Source organism: Pseudopipra pipra, chromosome 7, assembly GCF_036250125.1.
Source record: "Pseudopipra pipra isolate bDixPip1 chromosome 7, bDixPip1.hap1, whole genome shotgun sequence".
In the NCBI taxonomy this organism is placed as follows: Eukaryota; Metazoa; Chordata; class Aves; order Passeriformes; family Pipridae; genus Pseudopipra; species Pseudopipra pipra.
Window position 1 is genome coordinate 2739125 of NC_087555.1, and position 26871 is coordinate 2765995.

Below are 26871 nucleotides of genomic sequence, written 5' to 3' on the forward strand. Positions count from 1 at the left end.
AGCAGTTTCACTTTGGCAAAAAGCCTTATATCTTTTTTTTTTAAAAGATCTTCCCAAAATCAAAGAAATCAGGGGATGGGCATTTTGATTCTTTTTTACTCACAGCTCTTCTTCCCCTCAGTGAGAGGTTTTGAGCTGCAATTGGGATATTTTTGTGGGTTTTTTTTTCTCTGAGTTCTGGTCATCTGACCTGACATCAAAGGGTTTCCCCTTGTCCCTGCAGAGAAGGTCACTGGATTGCTCCCGAGGGAACTCAGAACTTCTCCTCAAGGACGTCCCAAAGTGGTTTTGTTCTGCATCCCAACAGCTGCTGGAAGCTCAGAGGGGACTGAACCCACCACGGGTGGGGCTGTGCCGGCTCCAGAAGGTCTCCTTTCCAGAGGCACTGCTGCCCCCTGGGCTCCAGCCAGGACAGGGGACACCCGGAGCTGGCACTTGAGCAACGTGTGGAGCTGCAGGAGCTGCACTTGAAAAGCAGCTCAGCCCTCACGGCCCAAAAAAGGGTTTCCTTCTTTTTGCTGCAGGAAGGAGGAGGGCAGGGAAAGGCATGTTTGGGAACAGTCACAGCTTGCTTGGATCTGCCCCAGCAAAGCAGGGACCATGTGCCCCCTCCCCGAGATAATCCAGACTGGGAGCATTCCCAGGGAAAACAATCTGCTCCCTTTGTTCAGGCTGCTTTTGGAGCACCAAGACCTGGCTGGGGGTATCTGGGATTTGGTTGATGATTTGCTTTTATCATCCTAAGGAATCAGATCCAATGGAACCTTTAACCTTCCTTTAATAGGGAGGGAATTGCTACCAGGAGCACTTGCAGGGCCCTGTCAGAGCAGAGCTGGGTGACAGTGGCTCTCTCATTGCTGCAGGAAGAAGGAGGGCAGGGCAAAGCCCTGGACAGGCTGGGGGTGCCGTGGGTGTCCCTGAGATTAGGGGGACAGGCTGAGGAAGCTTGAACTTCACAGCTTCCTCCAAGTTCCTGCTTTTTCAAACAGCAGCACCAGGACACCTGGACTGGGATAGCCCAGTTTGGAGCCCTGGATATGAACCTGGGAATGGTGGCAGCCTTGGGATGTCACCTCTCAGCAAGGACCAGTGACACGGGAATGCTGACAAGGGGAGGTTGTGGATCCAAGTGGCTTCAGTCTTTCCCTTCTCCAGCTCTTTCTCCATGATCAAAGTGTCCACCCCCCTCTCTCTCAAGGCAGAAAACACCAGAGCCATTATTTTTAGTATTTGGGGTTTATTTAAAGGGCTGGGGTTTGGGTTTTTGCCTGAGCATCAGGCAAAGAATCAATCAGTTGGGGTTTATAACAGGTGAGCTCCAGCCACAGCACTGAGCAGGAGGAAGTTGGGGGGAAACACAGTGGTTTTCCAGCAGCTTCCCTGCCAAAACCCTTGGTTTTGTTCAGGATATTGTAAACACTCCCCCCAACCCCGTTGGAAGCTTAGTTTCCATGACATGCATTGTCAGTGCATAACATTTGCCTCTTCTACAACAGCAACTACACAAAAGATCTCAGAGTGTTTGAAAATCTGACACTAGAGGGTTCTCCTAAAACCCTGGAAGACTTCAAAAATCCCTGTATATCCCTGTTGCATGGAGAGGTGAAAACAAAAAGTCCCTCTGAGGCCTCTGTACACCAAGAGGTGGAAACCAAGAGCCTTGGACTTCCCACTCGGCCCTGAAGTGTCTGAGCATGAAAAGCAATTTCCCCACAAGGTATTTTGAAACAACAGATTCTTAATTAAAGGCAAAAAATTATCTCAGTGCAACAACCCCTCTCGTGGTGCTATTTTAAAGGATCCCTATTATTGCTGGACTGAAAATCAGTGTTTATTGCAGTGAAATCTGGGCTGTTCTCTGATCCTTGAGGCCCAGAGCAGAGGATTTATCTCCCACCACGGGTGTCACCTGCTGGTGGGACTTGGAGTCACCTGCTAGTGGGTCTTGGATTTGGCTGCTTTCTTCGTCCTTCCCTTCTTGCCACAGAACCTGCGGCAGCAGCACAGGCAGCACTTGAAGGAGATGAAGAGGGAGAGGAGCAGCACGAACAGGAGGAAGGCCAGGACGTCCAGGGAGTGGTACTGCACCCAGTTGAGGTCGTGGGCGGCGGGCCTGAGGTGTGGGGCCCCTTTGTGCCTCATCACAAACTCCACCCAGTGCACAGCCAGGTCCAGGGGGTGGATGGGCCTGTCCAGGTGAAGGTCTGAGAGGCGCTGGATGTTCTCCTTGTACCTGCCAGGGGAAGTTTTCAGTCACGGAATGGGTTGGGTTGGAAAGGACCACAAAGCTCATCCCATCCCACCCCCTGCCATGGACAGGGACACCTCCCACTAGCCCAGGTTGCTCCAAGCCCCGTCCAAGCTGGCCTTGGACACTTCCAGGGATGGAGAAGCCACAGCTTCTCTGGACTCCACTGGACTTGTGCTTCTGAGACTGAGCCCCCTGAAATGAGGGCATGCAGATTCAGTTGTCTGGTGGCCCCTGGGGGCTCCTCTGGTGGTGTTTCCCCCCTCACACTCCCACCCCTTGAAGAGGAGGATGGCAAAGTTACAGGCCCAGACAGTGCTGTTTTCAATGCTAAAAAAAAGAGGGAAAGGTATCAGAAAATAAGGAAAAGCTTAGTTTGAACTCTCAGCAAAATCTCTGGGGTGAAGGTCTCTGGCTGAAATGGCAGACTGAGGCAGAAAAGCTGTCCAGCTTTTCGAGATCAAGCTGCTGCATCATCATCATTATTGTTATTACCATTATATTATTATTATTATTATATTATCATTATCATTATATTATCATTATTATTGCTGTCAGAACAGTGGTTAGGAAGCACTGTCAGTAAGGTGCTATTTCTCAGCAACACGATGGAGGAGAGGATACCAAGGACTAAGAAACTGGGAATGGGAGGAGGGAAGAGCTCTTATGTCTTCGAGCTCCTTTCCTCTGTGATGCCTTAAAACTCCCTGGCCATGCTGACTGCAATCCTGGGATCTTCCCTGTCCTTCCTCAGTGCATCTCTGCATGTTCCTCCTGCTCTGTGCTGGAATTGCCCACCCTGCAGCTCTCTGTGCTCACACAGCTCCTGAGGAACTCCAGGAAGGAAAAAAAGGAGTGAGAAAACTGTAAAATAAATGAGTGGTAACAGCTCTGTCTGGTGAACCCTGCCAACTGGAAAGCAGAGTTCCTAAAGGAATACAGCCTCTGGAATACTCCAGGGCACCACCACTTGCTTCCAGCACCTCTGGGCAAGCCTCATGCAAAGAAAATCAACCATTCCACCTTTCCAGGCTCTCCCCTGATTCGTGTCACCACTGGGTTGGGGAATAAAACCTGTTTGCCACCTCTCTCTTCACCCATTGCCTTTCCTGCTACTCTGTGTCCAAGCCCCCTTTGCCTGGGAAATTTGGATTTAAGGAGGTGACATTTTGGTCAAGTTGACTTATTCCATTGCATTTATACCACATCTTCTCTGCTCCCTTCATCCTCTGATCCCTGCATCCTCCAAGCTCTGCATCCTCTGATCCCTGAATCCTCTGAACCTGCATCCTCCCACTACTGCATCCTGCAATTCCTGCATCCTCCAAACCTTCATCCTCTAAACCTGAATCCTCCAATCCCTGCATCCTCTCATCCCTGCATTCTCCAAACCTTCATCCTCTAAACCTGAATCCTCCAATCCCTGCATCCTCCAATCTCTGCATCCTCCAAACCTGCATCCTCCAATCTCTGCATCCTCCCATCCCTGCATCCTCTCATCCCTGCATTCTCCAAACCTTCATCCTCTAAACCTGAATCCTCCAATCCCTGCATCCTCCAATCTCTGCATCCTCCAAACCTGAATCCTCCAATCCCTGCATCCTCCAATCTCTGCATCCTCCCATCCCTGCATCCTCCCATCCCTGCATCCTCCCATCCCTGCATCCTCAAATCCCTGCATCCTCCTATCCCTGCATCCTCTAAACCTACATCCTCCCATCCCTGCGTCCTCCCATCCCTGCATCCTCCAAACCTGCATCCTCCAATCCTGGCATCCTCTAAACCTGCATCATCCCATCCCTGCATCCTCCAAATCTGCATCCTCCCATCCCTGCATCCTCCCATCCCTGCATCCTCCCATCCCTGCATCCTCAAATCCCTGCATCCTCCTATCCCTGCATCCTCCTATCCCTGCGTCCTCCCATCCCTGCATCCTCCAAACCTGCATCCTCCAATCCTTGCATCCTCTCATCCCTGCATCCTCTCATCCCTGCATCCTCCCATCCCTGCATCCTCCAAACCTGCATCATCCCATCCCTGCATCCTCCAAATCTGCATCCTCCAGTTCCTGCATCCTCTAAAGCTGCATCCTCCCATCCCTGCATCCTGGCAGTCCCTGGCAGTGCCACACAGCCACGCAGGCAGGAAGGCCGCACTCCTGTCACTCACGTTTTGTCATTAATGACGGCTCTCAGGGCGGTGGAGATGTCCTGGGAGGTCATTTCCAGGATGTTCAGGGTCAGTCCTGCTCCCCTGGACTCCACTCTCTTGGCATTGTCCATCTGGTCTCCAAACAGGGGCATCAGCACCATGGGCACCGCGTTGCAAATGCCCTCATAGATCCCGTGGGAGCCCCCGTGGGTGATGAAGGCTCGAGTCTTGGGGTGGGCTGTGGAGGCAAACACAGGCTGGGGGTTACACAAAACCTGCCCAAAAGACAGCCCTGGTTGCTGCAAATCAAGACCTTTGGGCTGTTGGGGGTATAAATCAAGAGCTTTGAGCTGTCCATTCCTTATGGACTGAGGGGAGAGAACAGGGGATTGAAGGAACTCGGAGTTGGAGAGCTCTGTCTTGGTTGGGGTAATCACTGGAAAATCCTCCAAGGACTTTAGGATTAAATCAGAGCCAGGAGGGGTTAAAGTGGATGTTGCCATTGAACTACTTTTTTACCAGGGTAAGGTTGGATCTCAGGAAAAGGTTCTTTCCCCAGAGGGTGATCAGGCACTGACCAGGCTCCCCAGGGAATGGTTATGGCAACAAGCCTGTCTGAGTCTGGACAACACTCTTGGGCACATGGAGGGATTGTTGGGGTGTCCTGTGCAGGGCCAGGAGCTGGACTGGATGATCCTGATGGGATCTCAGCATATTCTGTGATTCTCTGATTTGCTGGTTGCAAGGATCTCCCACAGCTGAGCCTGTTGTCTCACCAACAGATGCTCTCCTGGCAACATCACATACAACTTCACCACTTTGCAAAGCCCAAAGACCTGTCTGGAAATGCACACTTGGGGACCCTAAATTTGCTTTTCAGCCCAGCAGGCATGACAAAAACACAGCTGGGTGTCGAGACTGGTTAGTGAGAGATAAAGACTCCTGTTTTGGACTGGGAGTTTTGGGAACTCTTTCCATCAGAGCTGTTCCATAATTCAGCAGTTCTGAAGATGCACTTTCTCAAAGACAAGCTCTGGCTCCAGCAGCAAAGGCTGCAAGGATGGTCTGTGACCCACAGGGACAGGGTCAGCTGGTGGTGACCCCCAGCAAGGCCTGTGACCCACAGATGATGCTCATGGGGTTTTACAACAGTAGAAGAGTGGAAGAGTAAAAGAGTAAAAGAAACCCCCTGGTGCCTCTTGAGGCTCCTCAGACCTACCCAGGAGATCGTTCTGTGGCAGCCACTTGACGAGCTTCACATTCTGGGGCAGGTTGGGGGGCGTCGGGCCCGTGTATCGCCACAAGACCTGCCAGGAGGAGCCAACAGCACGTCAGCTCTCAGCAGGAGAGGGATGGGAGGGCCTGGAAACAGCCCTGCCGGAAGGGGAAGAGGGAAGTGGTACCGTCTGAGGGACTGTTCCCAAGGCATCCGCGATTTCCATGGCTTTCTTCATGGGGATCTCGGAGACCATGGAGCCCAGCGAGAAGACAACGATGCCGTGTTCTCCAGAGGCATTCACAATGGCTTCAAATTCCTGCCAAAAGGAAGCACACCCTTGGTCAAGGTCCTTTCCAGGTCAGATGCTGGAATTGCTGTGGCGTTCCCACAAAACTCCCTGGAAAGGCAATAAAATAAGCAGTCGACACAACAAACCAAAAATGTGACACAACACCACAAAATTATGATCAGGAAAGTCAGCTATGGGCAGGAAAATGAGTCCTGGGGAAAAAGAAATGGCCGCAGGTGGGTGAACAAAGTCAGGGAGGTGCCGGAACTCAGATTCACGATGCACCTGAGGAAAAACTGGCTTGAAAACAATTGTGTAGCAAAGCCTGTCTGCTCAAAGACATGGTCTGTGCCACAAAAATGATGCTGGACCAATTAAGGAGATCAATTCATAGAATCCCAGAATGGTTTGGGTGGGAAGGGACCTCAAAGCCCATCTCATTCCACCCCCTGCCATGGCAAGGACACCTTCCACTCAACCAGGTTGCTCCAAGCCCCGTCCAACCTGGCCTTGGATAGACCACCATCATATTTCTCCTGGCAGCCATTCCCCGGGTGGCTCATTTCCACATTTATTGCAAGTCTGGATTTAGAGCTGATGTTCTTCTTTTCAGACCCCAGAGTTGCAAGAGGGAATTAAAATTTTGGACAAGTGTTCTGACAGCTTGAACTCCTCATATCTGGATTTATTGTCTTTGCTTTGAGTAGGATAATATTGAAGTCCTGCCAGGGGTTTGTATCTATTTGGTTTGATTGATTTCAATAACAGAAGGACCAGGAGATCCAGCACTGGAATCCAAGAACAAAGGGATTCCAATGAAGCACAAAAACAGCCGAAGGCTGGAGCAAAAATTCTTTGCCATAGAAAAATATTTGGTCAAGCCAGGGAAGGAGAGACAAAGGGAAACTGTTGCAGGAATCAGAGTGAAAGAAGTGGAATAAAACGAACTAAAAGTTCGTGTAAGTCTGGCAAGTGAAATCTTATCTCCAGGATCTGATGGGATAACCATGGAACGATTTGGGTTGGAAGGGACTTCAAAGATCATCTCATTCTAACCCTCTGCCATGGGGAGAGACAACCAAGACTGACTCTCTTAGTTCTGCTCTTTAGCACAGTTTTGGGGCTGTCTAGAGGTATATTTGACCCAATTTATTTCCTGTGGGATCAGTCACATCAGTTTTATTTTGTTTTCTAAATGTTTTTGCATTCCAAGGTCCAACAATCTGCTCGGAAGTGCCATTACTCTTAGGAAACTTTTTCCAGCCCTGCTTTGGGAACATTCAGGTTATTTTAGCAGTGTTTTTAATGAGTATCTGCTCATCTCAGTGAGTGCTACTCACCACCTTTATGACATACCTGCAGTGGACGCTCACTGGAAAATAAGAGAATGAGGAAGATTTCTTAATGCAAAGCAGGAGTTATCCCATATTGAGGAAGTTTGGCACAGTTAAAACAAAATACATTTACAGTCCAGAGTATTTCACACAAAAGTGGCAGAAGGGCTGCTTCACTGGTGGGGTGGGTTTCATCCTGAAGTTCATGCAATATCCTGAGATGGAAGGGACCCACAAGGACCATCCAATCCAACTCCCGGCCCTGCCCAGGACACCCCAACAATCCCACCCTGTCCCTGAGGGTGTTGTCCAAACGCTCCTGGAGCTCTGGCAGCCTTGGAGCCTGTTCCCATGCCTTCCAGTGCCCTGGGGAGCCTGTTGCAGTGCCTTCCAGAACCGTCTCCTAACACCCAGCCTAAACCTCCCTGACAGCTCCAGCCGTTCCCTCGGGTCCTGTCACTGCCCACAGAGAGCAGAGGTCGCTGCTGCCCCTCCACTGCCCCTCGTGAAGGAGCCGCAGACAAGAAGATGGAAAAGGGAATGGAAATAGGGAAAATGGGAAAAGGAAAAGCCAGTTTCTTTGGTGCAGCTTTGCCTGGGAATCCAGAGGTGTCCTACAAAGTAACTCCTCATCTCTCCAGGGCTGGACGCCGAGGTGCCAAGTGCTTGCCCAGCCACTCCCGCCTGGCATCGCTTATTCCTGCCTGGGAGCTCCATCTCCTGGACAGAACTCTCAGTGCAGGCAGCAGGGAAAGGAGGGAACTAACCCGGGATAACTTGTTCTCCCGAGTGCAGCCGGTGCCCCCGACCAGGACCATGTTGGGCATGAGGGGCCGGGGGAACTCAAACACGAAGTCGTATTTCAGGAGCCAAAGGGCCGCGCGGCCCAACAGCTCCGGCACCGTCGCCTCCCGCCGCAGGAACTCCCTGATCAAAGGATCGTAGGGAGAATAAAGGAAAGAGCAAGCCAGGGAACTGCTCAGGCTGGCCACGAGGTTGCCCAGGCGCTGGAGGAAGCTCATGCGGTCCGTGAGGCGGGTGGAAAACCTGGGAATGTAGGAAGGAGGGCTGGGACAGAGGGTGGCCTGGGAGTCGAGGCCGCAGGGCAGCCCCCGGACGAAGTACACAGAAGGCAGGGAGAGGTGCTCAGCCACTATCTGCCCACAGGGAAAGAAAGGATCCATGAAAACAGCATCGAATCTGCTCTCCTCGAGGTACTGGATCAGCTCTCTGTCAGCCAGGAGACGTTTGCAGGAATCCAAGAACATGGTGGTAAAATTGGCTATTTTCGCGAGTTTTTCCAAGAAGGGCTGGGGTGCGAAGCTCCTGTGGCCCATCTGTCGGAATTCTGCCTCCACATACTCCCTGGTGTAAGACACAGAGTATGTTTTCAGGGTGTAAAGCCCCGACGGGCGGATCCGGAGGTTCGTCTGCGGTGCCACCACCACGAGGTCGTGTCCCCGCTGCCGGAGCCGCTCCACAACGGGGCGCATGCTCAGCCAGTGGCTGCCGTCAATGGGCACCACCAAAAGCTTCCCACCTTCACCAAAGGTCCACAGGAGCAGGCAAAACACAGCCCAGGAGGCAGAAGAATGAAATCCTGGCTTGGAAGGAGCCATTTCCCTCGTGCGGCCAACAGAGTTTTAAATGGCTGCAGGAGGAGGAATGAACCACGGGGGTACTTTGCACTTGAGTTTTAACTGAGGTGGGGTTTAACTTTTAACAGAGAGAAATTGGGGTAATTTTTAACTGTGGGTAAATATTGGGTTTATCTCCCGTGCATGGTGAAGGCTCTAAGCAACCAGGCACCGCAAGATGAAGTTGCATGTTCGGATCAACAGCAGAGGATTCAAACACTCCAGGGAGGAATGACAAAGGGAGGAGTGACCAAGGGAGGAGGGACCAACAGCATCTTGGGCTGAAAGGCTGAGCAAGAGTCATGAATGGGACTCACCCAGCAATCACTAACATCCAGGTAATGATCAACTCCCTGCCTTGGGTCCACTCCAGTGACGACACAGAACTAGGAACAAGCCTGACCTTTGGATTGCTTTGTGCCCTTGGAGTGTAACCAAGAAGCAAAGATTGACAGAGATTTGATATACAGTGGGTTGTAAAGGTTTATCTGCAGATTTGGTGCTCTATCACAGCAATTATCACAGGGAAAGTCCTGGGTTTACAGTAGTAAAGGTGTCGCAAGCCGAGCAATAACTCCCGGTCTGAAAGGAGAAACCACTGACATCTCCCTGCCTGCACAGCACGAGGGAGATTTAGACAAGGGAGGGGAGATGGTTACAGTCCTGAAGGCTTCTTTTCCCAATCAGCCTCTTATTTGCTACCTTACACAAATCCAGAGGTAACAGAGCTCCCCTTGTGTCCCTGCACACCCCTGGTTTTGGGGTATTCGTACACATGGAATCCCAGAATATCCTCATTTGGAAGGACCCACAAGGATCACCAGTCCAACTCCTGGCCCTGCCCAGGACACCCCAACAATCCCACCCTGTCCTTGAGGGTGTTGTCCAAACACTCCTGGAGCTCTGGCAGCTTTGGGACTGTGACCAAACCCTGGGGAGCCTGTTCAGTGCCCACCACCCTCTGGGGGAAGAACCTGAGATCCAGCCTAACCCCCCCTGACACAGCTCCATGCTCTGGCACTGAGAAGTGCCTGGGTATATCCACAGATTTCCATTTTTTTTGTACAATCATCTCCTGTGATTAATTCCACAACTGTCAGGAATATTAAATCACATGACTCTGAATTATTTTGTCATTTCTCTGACACAGAACATGCCCTGAGTGTCCAATATGATGATGGTGTGCTTACAACAAGCTAAGCTACACCTACAGGCAGCAACACAGTTCAGGCAACTTGACCTAAGCTCTCCTGGAGAGAAACCCTTTAGGTGTTTGAAGAGCAAGCCTTGTGATCATCTATCAAAGCCTGAAATCCCACTCCCAGGCCATCCCAGGATTTGATCACATACCAGATCAAGACAAGTATTACAGAACAGAGTCACAGGATATGCTGAGCTGGAAGGGACCCACAAGAATCATCCAGCCCAACCGTCAGCCCTGCACAGGCCCATCCCCCTGTGCCCCAGAGGATCATCCAAACCCTCCTGGAGCTCTGGCAGCCTTGGGGCTGTGCCCACTGCCCTGGGGAGCATGGTCAATGCCAACCACCCTCTGGGGGAAGAACCTTTCGCTGAGATCCAACCTGACCCTGCCCTAACACAGTTCCAGCCATTCCCGGGTTCCTGTCCCTGGTCCCCCCAGAGCAGAGCTCAGGGCCTGCCCCTCCTCTGCCCCTTGAGGAAGATGTGACTGCAATGAGGTCTCCTTTCAGCCTCCTCTTCTCCAGCTGAACACACCAAGAGAGCACTTAAACCAGCACATCTTAAATAATCACCAATAAATGCCATGACACTCTCGGGGTAAGCAACGACCAACCTCTGACAATGGCTTCTTCTGCACACAGTTGATGCCTCCAACATAGACCATGTTGGGCATTATGGGGCGCGGGTACTCAAAAACAAAGTCGTATCTCATCAGCATCACCGAGGCTTTGCTGAAGAGCTCCTGCATCGTTACATCTCTCTGCAGAAACTCAGAAGCCAAGTTCCTGTACTCTGTATAGAACAGGTAGCAAAGCACAGGCTCTGAGAGCCCAATCAGGAGGTTCTTCACACGCTCTGGGAATGTCATGTGATCCGAAGTGGAGGAGAAAGTCCTGGGCACGTAGGACACAGGACTGGGACACTGGGCAACTTTGTAGTCTAAGGTGCACGGGAGGCCACGCATGAAGTAGACTGTGGGGAGGGAGAGATACTCAGCAAGGATGGGGCCACAGGGCAGCACAGGGTCCATCATGATGGCATCGAACTTGCTGTCCTGGAGGTACCTCATCAGCTCTTGGTCGTACAAGAGGTGCCGACAGGCAGAGGAGAACAGGCTGGTCAGCTGGGAGACGTTGCTGAGCAGAGCTGTGAGTGTCAACTCAAAGCTCTTCTCCCCCATCTCCTGGTAGTACTTGTCCACAAACTCCTGTGTGTAGGGCACGGAGTATGTTTTGATGGTGAAGGACTGAGGGCTCTTCAGGAGCAAAGCGGCGTCAGGAACCACGGCCACGATTTCGTGCCCCTTCTCCCAGAGTTTCTCCAGCACCATGCGCATGCTCAGCCAGTGACTCCCATCCTGAGGCACCACCAAGAGCTTCCCACCTCCTGCCACGCTCCAGAAAGCAAGGAAAAGAACCAGCCCAGCGGTTACCTGGTGCCTCCACATCCCTGCCGTGGGGCAGGAAAGGAGATCAGCTGCTCCTTCTTACTCCTTTCAGCAGAATATGAAGGCAGAAAATAGTTGTACCTCGTTTATATCGCGGTGGACTTTAATGTTTACCCCTACAAAATGTTTGCTGAGGCAGGTTACTGGAGTTCCAAGATCAGGGTTTGAACACTGATAAAAGCATGGATTAAAGTGCTATCAAGGCACCTGAAGAAGCTGTTCCATGCATTTAAGTTATCTCAGGTGATTGAGAACAATTAGCAGGGCCCTTGATTAGCAGAGGCAGCAGTTGCTTGTGGTTTTGCTGGGTCAGGGATGTCTCAAGTGAGTCACTGTGCATGTGGCTGGGCCAGATTCAAGGCAGGAGTCAATTTTATGGCCACTGAGCTTCTCCGGAGAGCTTGTGCTACAAAAACTGTGGTGAACTACTGACAAGGAAGACCTAAACCTCCGACCTTTGCTTGGAAAGGTGCCTGGAGTTCACGCAGGATGCCCTCCGTGGTTTGCAGGAGCTGGCACGCCAAGCAGCGGAGTCACCAGAGTTTGGGTGACTTATTAACCAAATACCTTTTTATCGAAACAGTGACACAGCACAACGTGCAGCTCCTGCTCAAGAGGGGCCACCAGAGTTCACAGATGAGTGGCCTGGGGCCAAACATCTCTTTGAAAACAAAGATGCAGCAGAACATGATGTTCTTGCTCAAGAGGGGCTGTAAGAGTTCACAGGTGAGAGGCTACGAGGGACAAATGTGTTTGAAAGTTCACAATAATAGGTACTTTTCCAAGAAGTTATCAAGGCCTGGCTGTGGTAGGAGCCAAGGGAAGTCCACACTTGTCTCCTGTGCTCACCAGAAGAAGGGGAGAACAGTTTGAGATGCCTCTGCATTTCTTAGGGTACGACTTTTAAGGCAGAAAACCCCCAAACCCACATTAGGAGTCCTGATCTTGATCACAGGCTACTTGATGGGGAGGAACAGTGATCTCAGAGTCACTGAGGTTGGAAAAGCCCTCCAAGGTCATCAAGTTCAAGTTTTGTCTGATCCCCCCCTTGTCCCCCAGCCCAGAGCACTGAGTGCCATGGCCAGTCCTTCCTTGGACACCTCCAGGGATGAGGACTCCAAACCTCCCTGGGCAGCCCCTGCCAAGGCCTGACCACCCTTTCCAGGAAGAAATTCCTCCTGAATTCTTCCTGATGACTGAGTCAAACTCTTCTGGGTAACAGTAAAAAAAAAAATCAGTCACAAACAGTTTGAGGGATTTGGACTGAAAATTTGGTAGAAGCTTTTTTTACCCTGGAGGTTTTTGAAGGTTTGCCTGTCTAACAACACAGCTGCCCTGCTGTGGAGGGAAGTCCCACTCCCAGGACTTCTTTAGATACCCAAATCTGGTTGATTTGATTGGCATTTAAGTGCCTAATTATTGCTGAGAACCTGAGTTGAAGCTGCAGCAAGTGATGCAATGGAAACCCAACGTGTACCTGGGGGAATGAAACAGTTCCCTGTAACAAAGCAATGCTTTAGGGGGGAGGGACAGGCAAAGGCACTGGAAAACTTTCCAGATAAACCTAAAAAAAGCAGTTTGTGCTGGAAAGGAGGGCCTGGCCAAGCAGATCTCACCTGCCACTAAGGCATATTTCATGGATAGGGAAAAGCTGGATGCCAAAAGCTAGCAAGGTCACAAAAGCCAAATAAAATGCAGGAATGGCAACTGAACAAGAGCTGGATGGAGAAGACAAATGGTTTTAGACTCCCCTAACCAAGCACACCCAAACAGAGAGAGCTCTGAACAGTTTCTTCATGCCTGGAAGGGCTGTCTTGGAGCAGGTAGGAATTGTAGGAATTTTGCTTCATGAATTGGCTGCCTTTGCCAAAGGCACCTGAGTGTGGGAAGTACATTCAGAGGCTAATATTAAGCCTAATACTAAGAGTGTCCTAAAATGCTTAATTAGAGAGGAGGTTCTCCACGTGGCTTGTTAAAAAAAGGGATTCTCATAAGCCAGGAGGAAGGACTGTAACATCCAAAGAAACTGCATTAAAGACGAGGGAGTTTCAGACATCAATAGGGAGGTTCACACTGGATATTGGGAAAAATTTCTCAATGGAAAGGGTTACCAAGCATTGGAACAGGCTAGCCAGGGAAATGGTGGAGTCACCATCCCTGAAAGTGTTCCAAAAATGCATGTATGTGGCACCTGGGGACATGGATCAGTGGTGGGCTTGGCAGTGTTGGGCTGATGGTTGGATGATCTCGGAGGTCTTTTCCAACCTCAGCAATTCCATGATTCCATACAGTCCCACCCTGTTTAAGCCGAACTTTGGCTCTAGCTGGAAGTGAGATGACATTAAAAGGCCAAAAACTGAAGCTCCAGTTCCTGTGAGTCCATTCCCACATTTCTGTGGGAAAAGGATCTCACCTAACAAGGCAAAGCATTAAATACACCTTAAGATGGCAGTACTTACTCATGTAGTAAACTCAGAGTTGCAGACATACTCTTACCCCACAGACAGGCCCCTCACATCTCATATTTGACACACAGTTGTTCAGCCAAACATGGATCATCTGTGAGACACTAAAACAGAACGCTATAAAACACCACTGAAGAGGTAACAAAACCCAACCCAAACCCTCGAGGCTCATAACAGTTTCAAAAAAAAAGGTCATAAAAGTTTTAGGAAAGTTCATAAAAGTTCAAAAAGAGTTCATGGAAGTTGTGACACTGGAGTTTGAGCAACACAGGAACAGCCTTTCGCGTGTTTATGAGTCTGAAGTCCACAAGTCCTGCCTGTTCCAAAAGCAAGGGTGGAAGGAGATAGAGGGGAAAGTAAAGCCAAAGTGCAGGGTTGAGTGCCAAGGCTGTGAGCTGGGAATGGTCCAACAAATATCCCAGAGAGGGGAATCCATGATTATCCCTCTTGTAAGCCTATAAATCCTGGCAGTCAGCCTGCACCTCTTATAACCACCCAAATCCTTTTTAAATTCATAGGTTTTGTCTACAAAAAATAGATAATCTGCTGCTTTTGAGGGGCTGACTTGGGGTTTTTATACTGCATGGTGTGGAAAAATTCTCCTTTTTGTTTGCATTTCAGTGTTAGTCACAGGTCAAATATTGGGAGAAACTGCCTGTCAGTCCCCTTTCCACCCTTAGCTTTTCCAGATTTTATACAAGGTTTAGCAGGACACTTTATTCCATCTCCATCTTTTCTAGACTTGAGAGCCAAGTTTGAATCCTCTTTAAAACTGTTTCATTTTTACTGTGTGAGATTCAGCTTTTCCCGAAAAATCAGCCTTATCTCACCCACTTGGCAAAGCCAATATCTGAAAAACTCAGCAGGAAGAGTTATTACTAAAAATAGAAGTTACTCCGCAAACCACAAAGTAGATTTGAAAACACATTAAAAAAAAAGGCTGAAATAAATCCAAGAATCATTCTAGAAGAATAAAATCGCCAACTTATACTTCATTTTAATTATGCCAGTTGATACTTTAAATAAGGAGCGCCACTGGCCCTGGGATATGGAAAAAGAATGCCACAAGTTGGGAAAATGAGGCAATAGCAGCATCAGGAAAGCCAGCAAAGGGAAAAACAAAGTTCTGCTGCTGGCTTGGGATAATAAAATAAAAAATAATAAAAAGTTGAATGTGAGATTGACAGTGGCAAAGCTGCAACATGGAAAATCTGAACTGGATACAGAATTAATTAATATGATGAAGTGTGTTTGGTATAAGGGACGTAGGAGACACTCAAAACTCAGCAAGGCACAGGAAGGACCAGCCTGACCTAACTGGACACGCTCAGGAGGTTCCCTGAGAGGCCTCAAATGATGTTCCAAAGCAGAGGAAGTTTTTTTTCATGAGTCTCTGACAATTCAAAGCACAGAGAATCCACCCTTAAAGAACAAATACAGGAATGTAGAGGAAATCAGTCAAGTCGGATCAGAGGATGAGTGAAGGTCTCAGACCAAACAGCCCTGAGGGAAGAGGTGCTGGGACACCCCTCCAGTGCCAGAGGTGGCTTGGAGCAGAGGCACAGCACTTCCCAGAGCTAATTCCATGTACAGCACTCCCTCCACCTCTGCCTTCGATGCCTTCACTGCCAGCAGTGCAGAACAAAAGCAGTCTGAAATCCTCCTGCCCCCGCCCACAGCCCGAGGACTCGGACACACCCTGCGCTGCAGCTCCTCGGAGCCACTCCAACCCCGCAGGGAAAACCAGAGCGTGACCCACCTGGCTGAGCTGCTTGGAAGCACAGTTTACTCCACTAACCAAAATCATGTTGGGCATCAAGGGCTTTGGGTAGTGCAAGACAAAGTCTATCTTCATGAGCCAGATGGAAGCCTGGCGGAGGAGATCCGGAACAGTCACGTCCCGATGCAGGAATTCCGAGGCCAGTCTGGCGTACGGTTGGAAGACAGCGTCGCAGAGAAAAAAATTGGGGATGTCATAGAGCACATTCATGACCCGCTGGAGGAAGGTCATGTGGTCTGTGTGGCCTGTAAAGTCCCTTGGGACGTAGGAAGGGGGTTTGGGGCACTGGGTGGCTTGATATTCCAGAGCACAGGGGATTTGCTGCAAGAAATACACGGAGGGGACTGAGAGATGCTCTGCCAGGATCTGCCCACAGGGGAGAATGGGGTCTGTAAGGATGGCATCAAACTTGCTGTCCTCAAGGTAATTGATGAGCTCCCTGTTGTGGAGCAGGTGTGTGCAGGTGGCCAGGAACAGAGCAGAGGTTTTCTTTGACCGCTGATAAAGCCGAATGACTCTCGCCAGAAAAGATCCCCCTTCAAACAAGTCCTTTGTAAATCCTTGGAAATCTTCATCCATCTCTTTCTGTGTGAAAGGCACCGGGTACATTTTCATCACAAAGTTCTTGGATGGCTTGATGTGCAGACTCACTTCAGGGGCGACCACGACCACGTCATGTCCCTTCTGCTGCAGACTGTCCAGCACCTCCTTCATGCTGAGCCAGTGGCTCCCATCCACGGGCACCACCAGGAGCTTCCCACCCACAGCCAAACCCAGCAGGGACAGCAGCACCATCAGTGTCACTGGGAAGTGAAGGGGAGCACTGAGCCCCGGGGCCATTCCTGCACAAACCTGGCGAGAGCCTCCAAGGAAGGAACCAGTGGCAGCACATGTGCCCGCTCTGCACTCCCGAGCAATCCGTGCCTCAGCCCGACTTTTGACCCCTCAGCTGTTTGCCGTGTGGTAAATCTGTAATCACTGGTGATAAAAGGCTGCAGAACCAGCAGCAGAGCTCAGCAACCTGATAAATGAGGTGGGTGCTCCAGATAAGCCTCTTGTGTTTCCGTAGTAAAAGCTTTGTCACCTTTGAGCAGGACCTGCCAAGCAAACACAGCTCCACGAGGCTCACTGAATTTGTTCTCAGAGCTCACACTGCCATGATCAAGTCAAACCCCTGGGAGACCTGCCCTGCAAACAGAGACGGTGCTGCTTAACCTGAGAGCCCACAATCTGCCACATTCCTCGAGATTCCAGCTCTGGGAATACCCCTGCGAAGGAGCAAATTCACTGACAAAGAAAGAAGCAAACTCACTGACAAAGAAAGACATGGTGAGGCCACAAGGACAGACGGTTGATGTGCATTTGTCAGTAAACACGAGGCCCTTTTACAAACATTTGCTGAGCTGTAGGGATTACACCTGACTGCAAGGCTTTCACAGCCCCATGGATTTGCCTCTGGCTGGTTCGTCCCTCACTAAGGGAGAAAAAAACTACAGGATGTTCCACAAATTAACTTTGAATATGCATAGAAAAAAAGGCATTGTCTCAGCGTGTTTGTAAGTGAGAAGGTACAGAGGCCTACAAGTGGAAAATGAGGGAGAAAGTGGGAGAGAAATTTCTTTCATAAGTATTCACCAAACTCACCCTAAATACGAACTCAATTCCTGTCTGCAACACAAAACTTCACCCTCAGGACACATAAATCAATAACAGCACAAATCAAAACCTGACCCACCTGAGTCAGCTTCTTGTGAGCACAGTGTACTCCTCCAATGGGAATGATGTTGGGCATCAAAGGCCTGGGATAGTCTAACACAAATTCTACCCTCAGGAGCCAAACGGAGCCCCGGCGCAGGAGATCCAGCACAGTCACATCCCGATGCAGGAACTCTGAGGCCAGTTTGGCAAAGGGTTGAAAGGCAAAATCACAGAGGAAAAAGTTTGGGAGGTCAAAAAGCAGATTCCCCACCCTCTGGAAGAAGGTCATGCGGTCTGTGAGCTGTGTAAACCCCCTGGGAACGTAGGAAGGGGGACTGGGGCACTGGGTGGCTTCAAAATCCAAACCACAGGGGACTCCTCGGAGGAAATACACGGAGGGAAGGGAAAGATGCTCTGCCAGGATCAACCCACAAGGTACTACAGGGTCTGTGAGGATGGCATCAAACTGGCTCTCCTCAAGGTACTTGATGAGCTCTTGGTTTTTCAGGAGCCATTCACAGCTGAGAGCTGACAGTTCACCGAGTCTTTTCATCGCTTCATATGTTTTAAGAAATCTTGTCAGAAAAGATCCTTCCTCAAAGGAAATCTGCAAAAATGCCTGGAAATCTTTCTCCATCCCTTCCTGTGTGAAAGGCACTGGGTACATTTTCATCACAAAGTTCTTGGATGGCTTGATGTGCAAACTCACTTCAGGAGCAACTGCGACCACGTCGTGTCCCTTCTGCCGCAGAATGTCCAGCACCTGCCTCATGCTGAGCCAGTGGCTCCCGTCCACCGGCACCACCAGGAGCTTCCCACCCACAGCCAGACCCAGCAGGGACAGCAGCACCACCAGCCTGGCTGTGACTGCTGGGGGAGCACTGAGCCCCGGGGCCATTCCTGCACAAACCAGGGAAGTGCCTCCAAGGAAGGAACCAGCGGCAGCACTGGCACCCGCTCCCTGCTCCCGAGCAATCTGTGCCTCAGCCCCACTGCTGATCCCTGTTTTATTTGCTGGGTGGTGAATGTGTAATCACCCAGGTGATAAAAGGCTGCAGAACCAGCAGGGAAGTCAGCCAAGTTCACAGGCTGGTGCTGTGTGGCTGAATCACCAGATCACATCCACTTCTCTCTATCAGAGGAACAATAAAGAGTGTCCTTGGAGGCCGGGGCAGCTCTGGCTGGGACTGCACTCCTGATACCTTCCCTCTGGAGGGGCCTTCCGCCCCTGCAGGAGATGGGTCACCTGCACAGCACCACAGCCCTGCACAGACTTCTCCCAGGCAAGGCCCGCTGCCTCTACCACAGGAAACTCAGCTCTGGGAGGCCCAGAACCCCAGGCTGTGGAACAGCTCTTGGAATCGCTCTCTAGGCTGAGAAGACTGAAAAGATGGGAGGATGAGGCAGGTTCCTGCAGGACACACCATCCACCCTAAGCAGCACTCCTAGTGTCCCAGCCCTGCCTCAGGGCATGGACAGGTTGGATCTGGGAGCTCAGAGGGCAGAGCAGAGATTTAAAACACTCTGTGAGGGGACTGGCACCCAAAAAGGGAACTCAATTCCTGTCTGCAACACAAAACTTCACCCTCAGGACACATAAATCAACCACAGCACAAATCAAAACCAGACCCACCTGAGTCAGCTTCTTGTGAGTACAGTGTACTCCTCCAATGGGAATGATGTTGGGCATCAAAGGCCTGGGATAGTCTAACACAAATTCTACCCTCAGGAGCCAAACGGAGCTCTGGCGCAGGAGATCCAGCACAGTCACATCCCGATGCAGGAACTCCGAGGCCATTTTGGCAAAGGGTTGAAAGGCAAAATCACAGAGGAAAAAGTTTGGGAAGTCGTAGAGCAAATTCCTCACCCTCTGGAAGAAGGTCATGTGGTCTGTGTGGTCTGTAAATATCCTGGGAACGTAGGAAGGGGGACTGGGGCACTGGGTGGCTTCAAAATCCAAACCACAGGGGACTCCTCGGAGGAAATACACGGAGGGAAGGGAAAGATGCTCTGCCAGGATCGACCCACAGGGTAGGACAGGGTCTGTGAGGAGGGCATCAAACTGGCTCTCCTCAAGGTACTTGATGAGCTCTTGGTTTTGCAGGAGCCCTTTGCAGCTAGAGATCCCAAAGGCACTGATTCTTTTCGACCCTTCATACACTTTAAGAAATCGAGACAGAAAAGATCCTTCTTCAAATGAAAGATGAAAAAATGCCTGGAATTCTTTCTCCATCTCTTCCTGTGTGAAAGGCACTGGGTACATTTTCATCACAAAGTTCTTGGATGGCTTTATGTGCAAACTCACTTCAGGGGCAACCACGACCACGTCGTGTCCCCTCTGCCGCAGACTGTCCAGCACCTGCCTCATGCTGAGCCAGTGGCTCCCGTCCACTGGCACCACCAGGAGCTTCCCACCCACAGCCAGACCCAGCAGGGACAGCAGCACCACCAGCCTGGCTGTGACTGCTGGGGGAGCACTGAGCCCCGGGGCCATTCCTGCACAAACCAGGGAAGTGCCTCCAAGGAAGGAACCAGCGGCAGCACTGGCACCCGCTCCCTGCTCCCGAGCAATCTGTGCCTCAGCCCCACTGCTGATCCCTGTTTTATTTGCTGGGTGGTGAATGTGTAATCACCCAGGTGATAAAAGGCTGCAGAACCAGTAGGGAAGTCAGCCAAGTTCACAGGCTGGTGCTGTGTGGCTGAATCACCAGATCACATCCACTTCTCTCTATCAGAGGAACAATAAAGAGTGTCCTTGGAGGCCAGGGCAGCTCTGGCTGGGACTGCACTCCTGATACCTTCCCTCTGGAGGGGCCTTCCGCCCCTGCAGGAGATGGGTCACCTGCACAGCACCACAGCCCTGCACAGGCTTCTCCCAGGCAAGGCCTGCTGCCTCTACCACAGGAAACTCAGCTCTGGGAGGCCCAGAACCCCAGGCTGTGGAACAGCTCTTGGAATCACTCTCTAGGCTGAGAAGACTGAAAAGATGGGAGGATGAGGCAGGTTCCTGCAGGACACACCATCCACCCTAAGCAGCACTCCTAGTGTCCCAGCCCTGCCTCAGGGCATGGACAGGTTGGATCTGGGAGCTCAGAGGGCAGAGCAGAGATTTAAAACACTCTGTGAGGGGACTGGCACCCAAAAAGGGAACTCAATTCCTCTCTGTAACACAAAACTTCACCCTCAGGACACATAAATCAACCACAGCACAAATCAAAGCCAGACCCACCTGAGTCAGCTTCTTGTGAGCACAGTGTACTCCTCCAATGGGAATGATGTTGGGCATCAAAGGCCTGGGATAGTCTAACACAAATTCTACCCTCAGGAGCCAGACGGAGCCCTGGCGCAGGAGATCCAGCACAGTCACATCCCGATGCAGGAACTCCGAAGCCATTTTGGCAAAGGGTTGAAAGGCAAAATCACAGATGAAAAAGTTTGGGATCTCATAGAGTAGATTCCCCACCCTCTGGAAGAAGGTCATGTGGTCTGTGAGCTGTGAAAATTCCCTGGGGATGTAGGAAAGGGGTTTGGGGCACTGGGTGGCTTCAAAATCCAAACCACAGGGGACTGCTCGGAGGAAGTACACGGAGGGAAGGGAAAGATGCTCTGCAAGGATCAACCCACAGGGAACTACAGGGTCTGTGAGGAGGGCATCAAACTGGCTCTCCTGAAGATACCTGAGGAGCTCTTGGTTTTTCAGGAGCCATTCACAGCTGAGAACTGACAATTCACCGAGTATTTTCATCCCTTCATATGCTTTAAGAAGTCTTGTCAGAAAAGATCCTTCCTCAAAGGAAATCTGCAAAAATGCCTGAAATTCTTTCTTCACCTCTTCCAGTGTGAGCGGTGCTGCAAAGGGTTTCATCACAAAACTCTCAGATGGCTTGATGTACAGACTCACTTCAGGTGCAACAACAACTATTTCGTGTCCCCTCTGCCGCAGACTGTCCAGCACCTGCCTCATGCTGAGCCAGTGGCTCCCGTCCACTGGCACCACCAGGAGCTTCCCACCCACAGCCAAACCCAGCAGGGACAGCAGCACCACCAGCCTGGCTGTGACTGCTGGGGGAGCACTGAGGCCTGGGGCCATTCCTGCAAAAATCAGGGAGAGCCTCCGAGGAAGAACCTCCCCAGCTGGGTGTTTTGAAGCCATCTGGGCCGCGCTTTGTCCGGGTGATCTTTAGACTTATTTGCTGTTCGGTCAATGTGTAATCACGGATGTGGCAAAGATGGAATAAGGGTGTTAAAGTTCAGCCAGTCTGGCAGGTACAGATCAGAACAGCAGCTCCCCTGGAAAACACCCCCCTCTGTGCATTGGAGGAGCCCTGGGTTTGCAGGAATGCCCTCCAGTTGGGGAGGGAGGGGGGCAGCGAGTCCAAGGTGCAGCTGGAGCTGAACTTGGCACGGGATGCAAACAAGGAGGGCTTCTACGGGTCCATTGCCAGGAAAAGAAGGTCAGAGGAAGTGTATCCCCCCCAAGCCAGACTGGGAAACTGGAGATGATGGACAAGGAGAAGCCTGTGGGACTCTTTTTGCTTCAGTCTTCACTGGCAACCTCACTGCCCTCATGTCTGTATTGGAACAGATATAACTTTCCTAATAATTTTCTAATTAATTGGTTTAATCCATCACAAGAAATGTCATTTCCCACTCTGTCACGTGCCACTGTAGCCAGCATTTAAAAAGGTTTGCCACAAGCTGCTCTTGTGGGAACACAGTTTGGGAAAATTACTGGATTTACCTTTTGCTAAAGCAACCGGATATGCTTGGAAACGATCTCAGACCTAGAGGGAGGTTAACAAAGCCTGGGAGAGAGAGATTGCTCAGACTGGACACGAGAAATGCAGAATTTATGGACCACAAGGTTGCAGAACCACGAGATAAAGAAGAAACTAACCAAGACAATTCAGCATTTGTACTGAACCCCTCCCTATCTAGGAAAAAGATAATGAAAAGACTGAAAAATGTGGGCTAATTAGGATGAGAAGCGAGAAATCAGTAACAAATAGAAGATAGAATACTAAATAATGAAGGGAATTGTGTAATTTATAGCCAATGAACATTAATTTCAGCAACAGATGGACACCAAGATGGGGCTGGGGGAGCAAAATCCCATCTTCTGTAAGAGAAGCTCAGGTTCATGACCACCTGAGGAACCCAAACATGCACTTGGGTCATCCTCCAAACATATGGGACCCCATATTCCCAGAGTCCTGAGGGAATTGCTGAGCCACTCTGCAGGATATTGGGAAAGTCATGGTGAAGTCCCAAGTGACTGGGAAAAGGGAAACACTGCACCTGTCTTTAAAAAGGATAGAAAGGAGGAAGATCACAGAACAGACCCTCCTAGGAGCTATTCTGTGATTTAAGGAAATGAGGGATCCTTCAACAAATCTGCTCAAAACACAACATCAATTTTCCAAACCACAGTTTTCAGTCTAAGGAAATTCCTCCCCCTCCTGCCAGCCCATACCGTTTCTATTTGTAAAAAGATTAGAAAAATATTTAAGCTTCACATGTGAAACAGGCTGGTTTTTTCAGCAGTTTTATATCGTGACACTGCAAGGAAAATGGAAAGTTGGCCCTCACAGTTCATTACCCTGAAAAGCCTCTTGTTGGAAGGATGAAGTAGGGGCTGGGAGGAGGAAGGACACGGGGATGGCTTTTGCCAGCTACAGTTAAAACTGAATTAACAATTTTAGATCAGTCTGGGAAGAGTTTGCCCCAGGGCCATGAAAGCAAACCACATAAATGCACAGGCAGGATCTGCAGACAAGCCCTAATTAGGAAAATTACGGCACAGAACAAGTTTTGACAATAGGATAATTTACTATGGAGGTTAATGAGTATTTTTAAGGACTTTTCTCAAACTACTGCAGCTCCCTTTGTAGGGAAGCTTTTGGGAAGGCAGCAGATGCAGATACAGAGACCAGAACATTACCTACCAACTGATGAGTTATGATGCTTCATTTCTAAATTATTTAAGGGTGGTTCCATCAACCAAAAAGATTCGTTGTTTTAAAAGTCGATTGTGACAGGAAAACAAATAGTTTGAGTTAATAACACTTATCTTTAAACACCTGGTAAGAGAGGGATCACCCTCACTGCTGGGTCTTGCCTCTTTACTGCAGTGATGAACTACTCCCACCTAACCTGCAAAAACCAATTGTGAGAGCAAAAATGCTCAGATCCTGATAACTCTATAGAAAGTTACCTGCAGGAGTGACACAGAACTAAAACCAACCCAGTTTTTTGCCCAGTTTTTACATCCAGCTCTGGGATTCACATCCAGCTCAGCACTGGAGCTGGGAACACCACCAGGTACCAACTTAATCCAGTGCAGCAGAAGGTTGGATCAGTGAAGGAAAACCCTCGAATCGATGGTGTCAGGCACCACAAACTCTTTCTCATCCTGACCTAAATCTCTCCATCATTTTCTTCTTCCAGGAGGAACAGGAGTGAAGAATCAACATTCCTGCAATAACTATTGCTGCCGGACCATGATCTTTAGCCCCTGGAAAAGACGACAGTGAGCCTTGTATCCCGGGCAGAGCCTGATTTTAAGCTGGAGTCGCTCCATGCTCTTGCCTGTGGGATGCATTCCCAGAGGATCTGCCCGGGTTTGTCCCCAGGAGCCAGTTAAGCAGCTCTGATGGAGAGAACAGATAGGAAAAAGCACTGCCCTGACAAAAGTGACAATTTGAAAGGGACTTCTGTGGAAAAGCAGATCAGTGGGAGGAGTGAAGTAACGCCTGAGGGCGGGGAAGGGCGGCTCTGGAGAGGATTTTACAAGCCCGGCTTCTGAAATGCAAATCTCTTTCCTTGTAAAAGAAGATTCACGTTCAAAAAGGCCTGAGAATCTGAGGGAAGAGTGGTCAGAGGCAGGAGGAATCCATTCCCTAAGGATCCGGGAAGGGCGGCAAGTGAAAGAAGTTCAAGGGAAGAAGAGAGGAGAGTCTGTTTATTTTGGAGTCATGTTCACAAAGATAAAACATTCTCCTTTCTAGGAAACAGAGGGATTTATTGCTGAGACACCTGGGTGACACTCAGATTCAGCACCTGCCTGCTCCTATATCTCCTTTTCCACTTAATCTCTGGCTTTACATGAGATTGTTCTACCTACAGCACAAGCAAGCAAGGATATAGATCACATGCAGCAAGGAGCTAACACACATCACCAGCTCCAACAAGCTAATCCAGGACATTATGGACCACAGCTTCCCAGGCAACCACCCACCCACATTTCCCGATCCAAGTCTGAAAATTCAGCTGCCTCGTGTTTGTGATGGAAGATGTTGTCACACAAAAATCTTCACCACAAAATATTAGCTTGGACTCAAACACAAGGCTGCTGGTACAAAAAAGAGCATGTGATGCTCTTGCACGAGTTATTTTTCTCACTAGATAAGCAGCTAATGGTCTTGAAGAAATATTCTCCTGCCTCTTACAAGGCAAAGAATTGTTGGAAGGGCTGTTAGAATCCAGCAGCCCTCTTGGCAGCAATTCCTGCCTGAGATGGTGCTTGTGTACCTGACTTCAGCTGGAATTAAACACAACATGGCACCCAATCCCCTCACCAAACAAAAGCCCTGTGTTGGGCAGACCAGAAGAAAGGAGGTGGGATCACATCTTGTGCCTGTTTTTTAGGTGGATACAGGAAGCCTTAATCTGAATTATACCTTTAGGTAGAATCAAAGAATCCCAGGATTCCCAGGTTTGGGTTGGAAGGGACCTTAAAGCTCATCCAGTGCCACCACCTGCCATGGGCAGGGACACCTTCCACTAGCCCAGGTTGCTCCAAGCCCCATCCAACCTGGCCTTGGACACTTCCAGGCATCCAGGGGCAGCCACAGCTTCTCTGGGCAACCTGTGCCAGGGCCTCGCCACCCTCCCACGGAAGAATTCCTTCCCAGTATCTCACCTAACTCTGCCCTATGGCAGTGGGAAGCCATTCCCCCTAGTCCTGTCACTCCAGGCCCTTGTAAGTCCTCTGAGAGAGAGAGGTAAGATCCCTGTCAAACACTCTGGGATCACACAGGTGTGTGACTGCCGGAACTCTTCCCTTGTTCCCCCTCTCCCAGCCCGTCACTGACCTCAGACAACGCTTTCTTGTGTCCACAGTTGATTCCTCCAATGAAAACCATATTGGGCATTACGGGCATGGGATAGTCAAAGGCAAAGTCGGTTCTCTTCAGCCACACGGACCCGTGACTTAAAAGCTGCGCCATCGTCATCGGCCTCTGCAGGAACTCCGAGGCCAGCTCTTCAAAGGGGGAGAAGGCGATGTTGCAGCTGAAGGACTCGGAAAGGAAGAGGAGGAAGTTCTTCACTCTCTGGGAGAACGTCATGTGGTCTGTCTGGAGGGAGAATATCCGTGGGACGTAGGACGGCGGGTCCGGGCTCTGAGCAGCCTGTTTGTCAATGTTACACGGAACACCCCTGAGGAAGAACACACTGGGGATGGAGAACTGAACAGCAATGATCTGCCCACAGGGATTGAAGGGATCCGTGAAGACGGCATCAAATTTGCTGTCTTGGATGTATTTCATCATCTCCTTGTTGTACAGCAAGGATCTGCAGGCGGCTTCAAACAGGGCAGCGGTCTTCTGGAAATGTTTCAGAGTATTCCAAAATCTGACCAGGAAAGGCTCTTCACTAAAGCACATCAGACCCAATGAGCGTATCTGTGCTTCCATCTCTTCCTTCTTGATAGGGACAGGGTAGGTTTTCAAGTCATAGACATCTGAGGAGCCGATGTACACCTTGTTGTCCGGTACCAGAACCACAATTTCGTGCCCTCTCTTGCTTAGCTCTGCCACCACTTCCTTCATGCTGAGCCAGTGGCTGCCCTCCATGGGGATCACCAGCAGCTTCCCAGCACTGGCAGGACTCAGGAGGCACAGGAAGGGGAGCAGCAGTGCCCTCAGCATCTTGGAGCTGCCCAGAGAGGAGCCCACACACTGAGAGGCCAAGGCTGGCTCTCAGGCTTTTGTAGCTGTGCCCTGCCCAAGCAAACGCCCACTTGGCAGCAATTCCACTGATCTCCTCCCCTTGGACTTCACTCTCATTCCATGTGTTCACAGGTTCGCATGTAGCGGAGCCGCAGCACGTGATTCATCATCATAAAAGGGAAAGGTCAGGGTTGTGCTTCCAAGGCGGCTTTGCGTGAGCCCAGGAAGGTGTGTCACCTTCAGGCACCTCACTCACCCGAGCTGAGACACCTCAATGCCTCCGACTCCTCTTCTTGCCCTCAGCCACCTGACATTTACTGACCAAGGCAAGTTGCACAGTGAAATATAACTTGGAGATAAATATGAGAAATCAGTGTTGAAGTATCTGGGTTTGGGGTTTTGTTTTGTTTTCCATAACCCAAACCATTGGGCACCACTGAGAACAATCC

At 50.2% G+C, this 26871-nt stretch overlaps 3 protein-coding genes across 12 annotated transcripts in view; all 3 read right to left on the bottom strand.

Moving 5' to 3' along the window:
• Positions 1-1217: 1217 nt before the first annotated feature.
• The window catches only part of LOC135416902 (UDP-glucuronosyltransferase 1A1-like), a 57386-nt gene continuing 31732 nt past the window's right edge, over positions 1218-26871 (bottom strand). For 5 of the 10 annotated variants that reach the window (XM_064660226.1, XM_064660227.1, XM_064660224.1 and 2 more), the window contains exons 2-5: positions 5803-5934; positions 5619-5706; positions 4418-4637; positions 1218-2233 (exon numbers count right to left, since the gene is read on the bottom strand). In XM_064660226.1, coding sequence (XP_064516296.1) covers positions 1936-2233; positions 4418-4637; positions 5619-5706; positions 5803-5934 — 738 coding nt within the window. In that variant the 3' untranslated portion in view covers positions 1218-1935. Of the gene's footprint in view, positions 2234-4417; positions 4638-5618; positions 5707-5802; positions 5935-8008; positions 8919-10694; positions 11568-15752; positions 16699-17508; positions 18436-25564; positions 26789-26871 lie in introns of those variants that run through there. The other 5 variants (XM_064660228.1, XM_064660221.1, XM_064660220.1 and 2 more) reach the window with 5 other exon arrangements.
• Positions 18584-20079, bottom strand: LOC135416908 (UDP-glucuronosyltransferase 1A1-like). Its single transcript, XM_064660239.1, has one exon. It carries the CDS (start codon positions 19963-19965, stop codon positions 19027-19029), a length of 939 nt encoding a protein of 312 aa, XP_064516309.1. The 5' UTR covers positions 19966-20079; the 3' UTR covers positions 18584-19026.
• Positions 20220-24669, bottom strand: LOC135416907 (UDP-glucuronosyltransferase 1A1-like). Its single transcript, XM_064660238.1, has one exon. The coding sequence runs from the start codon at positions 21622-21624 to the stop codon at positions 20623-20625; it is 1002 nt and encodes a 333-aa protein (XP_064516308.1). The 5' UTR covers positions 21625-24669; the 3' UTR covers positions 20220-20622.